The 10,498-nt window shown below is 39.6% G+C and overlaps 1 protein-coding gene across 2 annotated transcripts in view; it reads right to left on the bottom strand.

Annotated features, from left to right (window-relative positions):
• Window positions 1-8,284: 8,284 nt before the first annotated feature.
• The window catches only part of spata20 (spermatogenesis associated 20), a 49,646-nt gene continuing 47,432 nt past the window's right edge, over window positions 8,285-10,498 (bottom strand). For both annotated transcript variants that reach the window (XM_040135738.1, XM_040135741.1), the window contains exon 16: window positions 8,285-9,367. In XM_040135738.1, coding sequence (XP_039991672.1) covers window positions 9,176-9,367 — 192 coding nt within the window. In that variant the 3' untranslated portion in view covers window positions 8,285-9,175. The remainder of the gene's footprint in view (window positions 9,368-10,498) is intronic.

Below are 10,498 nucleotides of genomic sequence, written 5' to 3'. Positions count from 1 at the left end.
TCTTTTCTTCTAATTCAAGCAGCATTTATTTGCTTTGCTTGCTTGTGCTGTGCTTTTGTATGGTGGTGTTCAACTGTGGTTATTTTTGTAGGAACAGAGATAACTAGAGTCAAAATTAGAGGTATGTAGCTCTGAGTGTCACACCATCCAATTTTATCTAATGCCAAATGAGAAAAAGTTCCAAGAGCTTTTCCCTTTGTGTCAATTTCACAACAAATGAGACGAGCCATAAAAGCTACTGTACCACCCGCAAAAAAGTCAACAAGTCCCAATGCCACCAATTTCGCAGTGTTACAAAGGAAATATGCTATGCCACTTTGAGGTGCGACCACGTGCATGGAGGATAATTCCGGTGTATTATAACTTGTGTCTTAATTTCTAAGCTCTGGCCATCATTTATATCCACTGTATATATCAATATTGTTCGCACTGTGTTAATTGCTGACATCAGGGTCTGTGGCGACATTGCCAAAAAGGAACGTGAAGCATCTTCATTAAACATAGACCCGTGATAGAATATACGACAGGATCCCCTCAGAGTCTCTTACACTCAATGCGTCCAGCTTATTGTGTGTAAGAAGCCATAGACTGACCCCCTAAGCAGCACCCTGACTCTCAGCCATGACTCAGCTTAAGTGACCAGCATCACACTGTCCTACAGTGCAGTTCATCTCAGTGCTGGAGCCATAATAACAGATGGCCAGAGTCTGTTGACATTTTGCCATCAGTATTCTCCTTCCATTTTTGATAAACTATCAAATCCTGCACTTTACACATGTCCACAAATGTCATCAAATGTCAAACAAATGTCAAGGGCTCGGGCATGAAGAGGGTCATAGATACTTGAATTTGCGTGTGTTTGCAATCCCTGCATGTAAAAATACAAGACATTAAATAAAGGAACAAATTTAAAGATTTAAAAGAGGGAAAATCTTGTTTTTAAGTGAAATATGTTCAGGAAGGCAGCAGACCAGCAATATGTCAATAAATACAGAACAGACAACATGAAAAATCCATGACAACTGTCACAAACCACACAAAATAGCAGCCAGAAGACTATGGTGATGTGATTCGTAACCCCTCACCTGACGTAACTTCACATGAAATGACCCTGGCACCTGCTTGTAGCAGCTCTGCCCAGGGAATGGGGAAACCAGTACTGACCAACAGGACGTCAGTGATGGCAGATTTGACCTTCCACCAAAATTGACATTGATTCCAATTTAGGGGACAAAATGAGCAGCAGGAAGCATATAACTCAGCTGTCTTACGCAAATGCTTATGTTTCTCTCACCAAGCATGATGCAAAATTGCGACACTCAGTAAGAGGGAAGAGGAAGGAACTGAGGAGGAAAACGGGGAAATGTGGAGCTGAGCAGAGGGGAAGGAAAGATTTAATGAGCATTTCTTTTTTTCTCTCTGCTTTCATCTAAGCAGGCTAACATGATGAACTAGTCGCCCTTTTCCCCCTCAGCCTCCATTGCTCTAGTTACCCCCCTACCCGCGACACAAACCGGGTCTGGCAACACATGATAAATCTACAGGAAGAGCAGGAGAGAGGGAGATGGAGAGAGTGTGTTCACTCTGTTAGGCTGATGAAATTATTCTTCTTCATCCACTTTTTCTTTGTTTCTCTGCTCATCAGCAGCTATGAGTGGATACAACTGCCCTGCTTGACTCAACTACAGCTGGAGGACCTTAATTGTCATTCTGGTCAAGACCTTCTAGGAATTTGTTTTTTATCCAACAACAATAAAACACAAAGACTGAGGAACTTCTGTTCCAGAACAAATTAGAAAATATTTTTCCTTTTTCTGGCAGTAATGGGCTTCCATACAAGCCCAAGCTGTATGCATTTAAAGAACACACCTGTCTGAGAAACATTAGGTTTCATGGTATAATTTATAGACTGGTGTAGTGGCCTTGAAATAGTTGTTCTTGCTCTCATGATGGAAAAGGAATCTCTGCTCACATTGTTTAATACTGGATGCCCCAGTGGATATAAACTATTACTCCAATAGAGTAGTAGCTTTATGGTGCAGTGTAGCTGGCAAAAGGTAAGACAGAAGGGCAGTGATAACTTTTTCGCACTAGTGACTCAATAGGAGCAATAAAACAAGTTAGAGGAGACTCCATCTCAAAATATAGACTGCCAGTATTCTACACAGCACTAGAACCATAATAATCTAACGTACAGTAATAAAAATGCATACAGTGTTTTCTCTGGCGTCCCACCTCATATTTCCCTCTGCTGTTCTCACTCTAAATAACTGACCTGGTGACTCTCTTCTTCTTTCACTTGCCCCATTCTCCTCACTCCATCCCATCTAACTCTTTCTTCTCATACATATCATAACTTCTTTCCCTGGTGTCACCTGCGTACAGCACTGGGAGACCAAGTGAACTGAGCTTTTAATAACCAGCCATCGCACTGTCCAGTTCAATATTAGTTCAGGAAAGAGGCAAGAGAAATGTACACACTCTCTCCACAGACATTTTAATAAGACGATTTCTTCACCTTTAAAAAAAAATCCAATTCTTCATATATTGTATTTTGAAAGGTGTCTGTATGTTCTTTGATGACAGAAGAAAATAAAATCTTTGTCCACGTGACAACTTGTCAATTCACACCCTCTACTTTAACATTTTTACGTTTTTATTAAGAAGATCACTGTGCTTAATTACATGCACGAAAACATACAAATTGACATATATCAGAATTTTTACTAAGTTGCAAAAACATGGATATAGAAATAATATATTTATACTAAGCCAGAGTGTATAACATATTTGAAAGGGCTGCACCAGCAAGGCTATGAAGGCTTCTAACAATTAAGCCACGCTAGCAGCTCTTTGAGGCTGTACTCGAGCACAGCAGTCCTTTGAGCTAAATGCTAACATGCTGATGTTTAGTAGATGTAACGTTAAACCGCATCCTCGTTAGCCTGTTAGCTGCTACCTGATACTTTGGTCACAAGCCAAAGTATTAGACAAAGTGAAACTGATGATGGTCTTGCAAGAACTGTCTTAAAGGATTATTACAACTGTCCTGAGGGGAGCATGAGTTTCTGTTTGTGCCATTCCAGGAGGTAAATGTAGAGATATTTCACTGCACAAGTGGACATTTTTAACTGCTGTGGTGCTAGATGAAAATTCAGGATCCTCTGGGGAACAAAAATGTTTTTTTTTGTTTGTTTTTTTAACCAGACATATTAAGCCGTATAAACCTGAGTAGAGTTGAGACCACCATGCTTAGAAGACATACAGAAAATATGCATAATGCAGCCCAATATATAACATTCTGCTTACTGATGTTCATGTTAAATTTCAAAGTCCAGTTCTGTGTTTTTCATCTAGACCGTGACGATAACTCTATTACCTCTCCACCTCCACCCTGGCCATCAGTTGTTTCGACAGTGTCTGGCTGGATGCACTCTGCTGCTCAACTGCTTTTGACATGCTGCTGCCTCTGATATAGTCTGAGCCATGAGCCAACACTGCTGCAGTGTTGGTTAAAATATCCCAAAGAGAGCGAGAGAAGCTGGGAGTGATAAAGAGAAGATAGGAGAGTGAGGAATAGGGTGAGAGACAGCAACACACTGTTTTAGTGCTATGTGCTGTATGGTGCTGTAAAGTGGAAATGTACAGATTTTTAGCTGTTTGTCATGATGCTGTGTCTGTTCTCATCCTTCTATCCCTCCCGCTGACTCCAGAGAAAGTGATGACAAACGTGAACAGACAGATCTTTCTTCACTTCCATCACTACCTCCAACAACTATAGCCTCTAATCGATCATTCCCAGCATCAACCTGGGCATTCTGACAAACCAGGCTTCATATTAGCCTCAATGAACGACGGCAAAAAATGGAGTGGTAAAATTTGGAATTAGCCTTAAAGCTGCAATAATCAATATTTTTATACTGATAATGGATTCAAAAACTGTGTAATGTCAAAAGGGTTGCTTGCAGTGACGAACCCACAGTCACCTGACCACAGAGCTCCCCTCAGCTCTATGGAGCTTTTTAGCATCTTTCATCTCATTTTTTTTCGGTTTTATTGACCCCAGTTTTATTTTTTGGGCTCAAATTTTAGATGTTGTCAAACACAGTGTGAGAGGACAGTCTGACATAAGTCTTTCTGTCGTGGCCTTGTGAAAGCATCATAGACGCAGAATTGGTTGTCTTGCACTATGACATAGTGTACTACATGGGATAAAATTACATATTATCATGTCCTATGCTCATTTTTTTCCAGAAGTCCCACATCTTTTGGACTGGACTGATATTGTGTGGTGCATAAAGAATAATCCATGCATGCTGCTAAAAGAAAGAAGAAATTACTATGTCCTCTTTGCATATCACCACTCTGCAACAATTCCAGATCAACGGCGTCATGCACATTGGGAGAGTACAGTATGGTACATCAAGACATTGTGGAGGATTCCCTAGGAGTCCTCGCTCCCTTTTCACTGTGTTTTATGGGTTTGTGTGTGTGTGTGTCTGTATTTATGTGTCGTCTGAGTGTAGTCACCAAGGTACCAACCTGGGTTGATGAGCAGAAGTATTGATTTTCCTCTTGGAGTTTCTTGGGCTTATTAGACAGGCACAGGTAGTGGGATATCTATTCTTAACTCAATCACTACAACACACACACAAAACAAACCCTGGTTGGGTTGATTGCATTCCTCAGATGTATTAACTGTTGTCACATGAATGCACATGTACACAAGGAACTTCACTTCAATTTTTTACAGGTAACACAAACATTTTTCACTGAAGAGAAAGTTGATCTAAATGCTTTCTAAATGAAGTTTATAAGTTGTGCAATGTTCTGAAAAATGACATCAGGATGCGAGTAAGATGCATCTGGTTTTGGAGCTCGGAGAAAGAAGATGAGAATAAGAGCATCTCCCCCTACCCCCACCCTCTGCCTCTGAATGTTCTCCTCTCTCACACTTAGTGTGTCACTGTTCTCAGCCCCCTGTGGCCTCATTATCACACAGACTGAAACACAGCAGCCATATCTAATAACAAGCACAATAGCATGCACACACACACACATCCACACACACACACACTCTCACTCACACACACTCTCACACACACACACACACACACACACACACACACACACACACACACACACACACACACACACACACACACACACACACACACACACACACACCTTGTGGCATGGCTAAATAATGTTCCCTTTCCAAAACTGGAACAGAATCATGAAATAAACACACGAATGAGATTGCATCGTACACGTATATCCACAAATGTGCAAATACAACACTTTAGATAAAGCTTAGCTTAATTTTTTACATCCAACACACACACACACACAGACACGCACAGAAAATTCAGTCTATTTTCAAATTTGGAACATTACAAACTTGATGCCATTCAAAACAGGGAACACAATTATGACACACAGAAATTTGAAGTGTAAATTATCTCTGCTATATGAATTTTAACAGTCTGGTTTTAGGTCTCGGCATTGCACAGAGGCAGTTTTCGAAGATTCAAATGACCTCCACTTAGCAGGTGATGCTGTCTTTTGCTCTCTCTTTTTCCTGTGTGACCTTACAACTGCATTCAACACCGTTGATCATGACATCTCATTCAGTCGACTCAGTAATCACGTTGGAATTAGTGGCTTTACTCGAATGGTTCAAATCCTATCTGACAGTCTTTTTTCTGTGGAACACTAACTTGCCTCAAGGGATGAATTTGAGCCCCAGTCTTTTCACTATTTAGAAACTTTACATTCCCTTGGTCATATATTTAGTAGCCATTTATTTACAACTACAGAGTTTTGTGCATTACTTGAGGAAAACAAATTACAGTCTTAGTTGGCAGAATTGATCTGCCACCTCAATTAAAGGCAAAATCCAAGAAACCTATGGTATCTTGTTTAATTCTTGTACATTTTTTGCCTCCTTGTTAAATGGCAATTGCTTTGGATGAAGATACATGATCATGTATACACAACAGCATACTGTACATTGTTCATTTACAATTACCTAAATCAAAAAGGCTTATTTTAAATTTCATATATTTTACCTTGCCTCAGTGAGGATGCACAAAATCTCTACATATATTTCCCTAAAGTGTCCTAGATGCAAAACAAAGACGGAACATTTATGCCTCTTTTAAGGCATTATGAATAATTAAGAATTTTTTAATAAAGCTATTAGTGTTCACTAAATCTATGTCAGAGATACAGGAAAGATAAATATCAATTCATTGCTGTGTCTTGTCAAGGCCAAGGCTGATTGTTTTCTAGATAACAGAAAATGCAGGATACTTATCATGATTAATTACTTTAATGTGATGAAATGTTTTGTTTTTTTTTATCTTTGAAATGAAGTGCTACTAAAACTAAATGAATGAGTGAAATGCTTGTTCCATGTACCGGATGGATTGCCAAGACAGTTGGTACACTAATTCATGTCCACAAGAAAAACTCTCTCAACTTTGATGATCCTCATAATTTTCATCTAGCGCAACATGAGATGAAGATTTTCATTTGTTCGATGTTAGGTTTTTGACTAAATTCCTGCAAAACTAATGAAATTACAATCAGCTTCAGCTTCCAGCAGAAATAGCTCTTCTAGTACTTCCTTGATTTTCAGCCAAGGGTGAGTGTGCATTTGCCGTCATGACACCTAAACTTTGGAAACACCATTCACAATCCACACTCTTACTTCCGTACTTTTCGTTAAGTGTCAGCTAAGCACACATCTTCTTAAACTGGCCTTCGACTGACTTGCATGATTTTATATCTCATGGACTATAATATTTGTTTTATCTATGTATTTCTCATTTACGTGATTTTACTTTATACTGTATCATTTTATTAGTCTGTTATTTAAGCACTTTGTAACTATGTTTGCTGTTTGTGTGTTTCTTTGGCAATAAAGTCACTATGAATACCCTCATTGATCTGTGGCATGTACATTACAGCTCCATAATTAGCAGGGCAACAGGTTAGCTGGGGTCAACCACTAATCTCAGGGCTAATGAAAATTTAGCTTGCGCAGCTCATCAAAGCAATTAGTGCGGAACAATAATGAGAGGAGAGATGGAGTTCAAGAGGGGGCGCAAATGACGCGTAAATCTGTGTGTGTGTAGGGAAAATAGATTGAATAAAAGAGAAGACGTAGTTCCAACATTCTTACATTCAGAGGTATAGAGAGGTAGAGACATGAGTGTGTCTGTAACCAAAGACAGACGGGTCCCAACGCGGTGGAAAATGATAGGGTGAAACAGTGAGAGAGGAAAGTTGAAATAAGTGTGGAAGCATTTGGTGGAAATACATGAAAAGGAGCCCCAAAGTGACAAAATGCGTGATTGCTCCCAATCTGACAGACTAAGAAAATTTAGATCGTGACCCAACTGAGCTAAAATGGCACAGTGATCCTCTTTCCTATCTCTGTTCTCCATTTTCCTCTTCCTCACCGTTTTCTTCTTTTTTCTCTCTTAGTAATTTCTTGTTCTTCCACAGGAGCAGCCGTCTGCCAGAATGACTTCCCTTGTTCTTGAGGCGACAAGGCCCTTGCCAGATCTGAAAGGGAGAGGAGGGCAGGGGGGAGATTGGCAGACAAAAGCAAAGACAGAGAGAAAGAAGGCGAAGTAAACCAGTGCAGATGGTCTAGGTGTGTTTGCAGTATGTTGGTGGACAACATGGCGAGGTGAGGAAAACAAGGCTGCCGTCGTGTCATGATGGAAACTTTGCTGCGTTTCGTCTCCTGTCGTTCCTTCGCTTCCACAGCCCAGAGCAGGACCCTCCAAGACAAACTCCCTCGCCTCAACATTAGCAGCCCATCTGTCTCTCCTTCTCATACACACACATTAACACAAACTCTTCCATGTGCCCCATCTCACTACAACACACAGGCACAGAGTTTACATTACCTTCATCCAGCCTGCTGGGGGGAGAGACGAGGACAAGAATGCACAACAGTGGGTTTCTCTCTGTATGATGATTATTTATAGTACAAAAGAAGAGAAAGGCAGACTGCTGGGACACATTCACTCCGTTCCTGCTGGAGATTTCCCATCTTGGACTGAGAGAAAGAACACATCATAAAAATGTCACAATTTATTCCATCATTTATTCTAGTATTAAGTCTTAAAGCTTATAAAAGGAACTTTTGCTATGGTTTTGAGTGATCCCATTTATAGAGCCTTGTTTCAAGACAGTAGCCATCTCCCAAGAGTATCAATTTCAAACAAAAAATGAAGCATCCATTCCAAAAATGAAATGGGCAGTGTATATAGGGGAAATATCTTTATTATTCAGGGTTGTGCGTATACATGCGGTGTATTGCCTAAACCTCAAGATAAAAGTCACGAGACACTAGTATCTGCAGCAGTGGAGAAGAATCTGAGATAACAGACAAGTAAACGAGGGTGTGGGCAGATGGTTAATGGAGGCTCGTTAGAAAGCAGCTCCTTCACTGGGAGGTTACTACAAATTCAACCAAACACAATGACGAACTTTTAAAATTTATGTACATGGATACATACAAACCTGCAAACCAACCGTTTTTATAAAATCAAAGACACACACACACAAAGGCATGCAGGCCTCCACTGTCAGATCTATGTGACATGGATGTGGGAGTTGGAACACAGGGCTAGGAGAGGACAACAGGGCAGATTAGTTCATCTGCAAAATACTGTCGGTCCAATTCATCCAAGAAGTCTTAGGTTACGGTCTATTAAGAGTCTGTAGTTTACTTCTGGGCTAACAGTCAAGTCATGACATTTTATAAAGTGCTACATATTTTCAGTTGGCTGCCACTGCTGCTGTGCATTTTTCTTCATAAGGACCTTTGTACACCTGAATTTCAAAAAGGCCTCACTGATCAACAGTCTCAGAAGGCCTGCTAAGATAAAACAAACTTCAGTTGATATTTGAAGTAATATTTAACTGGTCTTCCTAATAAAGAATAGTCTGTCACCTCATGGTAACTACTCCTACTAATGTAGCATATCGACTTTTAAAGCATTGGTATTCTACTATGGCAAAGCCAGACTCACTAGCCAAAGTAGCAAAAAATAAGCAAAACTAAGCTAGGCTAGGGTTGCAGATTGAAAGACTGCAGTCTTCGAGATTACAATTCTCCTGTTAAATCTCAGTCAGTAAAATTCTTTGTTCATCATTCTGTCGGCATCTCCATGGTCCCTTCCATCAGTAGTCGGCGTAGTTCCTGGGGGTCACTGACGGGCAGAGAACAGGTGAAGTCCTGGCAGACGTAGGCTGTGGCGACACCACCCTGCTGTGACATGGAGGAGAGGACTGGCAGACGCTGGCACAGGAAATTCTCATCACTGTCAATGAGCATCAAGACCTGACCAAAGAGGTGAAATGCAAGAAAAATGGGGTCAGTTTAATATTTCAAAGATAGACATTTCTTATTTTGCGTTTCTACGATCTGCAATACGGAGCCCCAAAACGTACAAAAAGCAACGTTATTAAATAATGCTGTTACTTAGGTAACTAAATTGAGTATAAAATAAATATATGGTTTTATACTTTTCCTAGACCACCAATCCGTTGATGAAATAAATCAAAAAGTAATTTATTTCACTTTCGTATTTATCATGAACTAAATGGTTTTAGTTTTTGAACAAAGTCAAAGTTTTTAGCTTAGCTTATTTAACCTAGAAAAAAAGAGAAAAAAGACATTAAGTCACACACATATACAAAATATCAATGATATCAAAAGACTGAGACTTGTCCATTGCGGTCCTTGATGAAGACAAGAGACATACCGTAAACTTGATATCTGTAGACTTCTAATTAACATTGGATAATTAAGATTGTTAGTGTTAGCTTTCTGGCTAAAAGGCTTTAGCTGCTGTCACAAGCGATGATACGGTAATGCTAAGAGATATGCTGTACAGTAATGGATGATTAACAGTATGTGCAATGGCTGGTACTGGTTTATGAAGAAAGTTAGAAAGCATTGGGAAAATTGGAAATAGATTAATTCAGACCACTATCCTCTTTTTCTATTAGTTTCTTTCTACAATTGTTTTTTGTACGGCATGACTGATTTATATGCATTTGGATTTGTTTACATAGTTTTTATAAGTAAAATGGAGATGCATTTATAACTTTATTTTTAATAAGCCAAAGCGGTCTGTGACTACCTCTGGAAATGGTTTGAGAGAGTGGATAGTTAGTTTTATGTTGCTGGTCTCTGTATGACAACAGTCCAATCAACAAGGATGAATGTTAATGTGGTTATAGTGGTCAGTTTGTTCAGGTCTTTAAAACCTTTTTTATATTGTAAGTGGAGCAGCAAGGGAGAAATCCCAGTTTTAAAGTGATCACTTTCTATTTTTCAGTAATACAGCCATATAATTTCCCATATACAAATACATATTTATTCATAAACCAAAATAAACCTCCTAAAACTAACACATTCAGTCGTGGGTCAGTAGCTGCCTTGTTCCCATGCCCACAATAGAGGGAC

Source organism: Xiphias gladius, chromosome 9 (assembly GCF_016859285.1).
Source record: "Xiphias gladius isolate SHS-SW01 ecotype Sanya breed wild chromosome 9, ASM1685928v1, whole genome shotgun sequence".
Classification (NCBI taxonomy): Eukaryota; Metazoa; Chordata; class Actinopteri; order Istiophoriformes; family Xiphiidae; genus Xiphias; species Xiphias gladius.
Note: the sequence above shows the minus strand (reverse complement) of the source record. Positions and strands in the feature narration are given on the sequence as shown.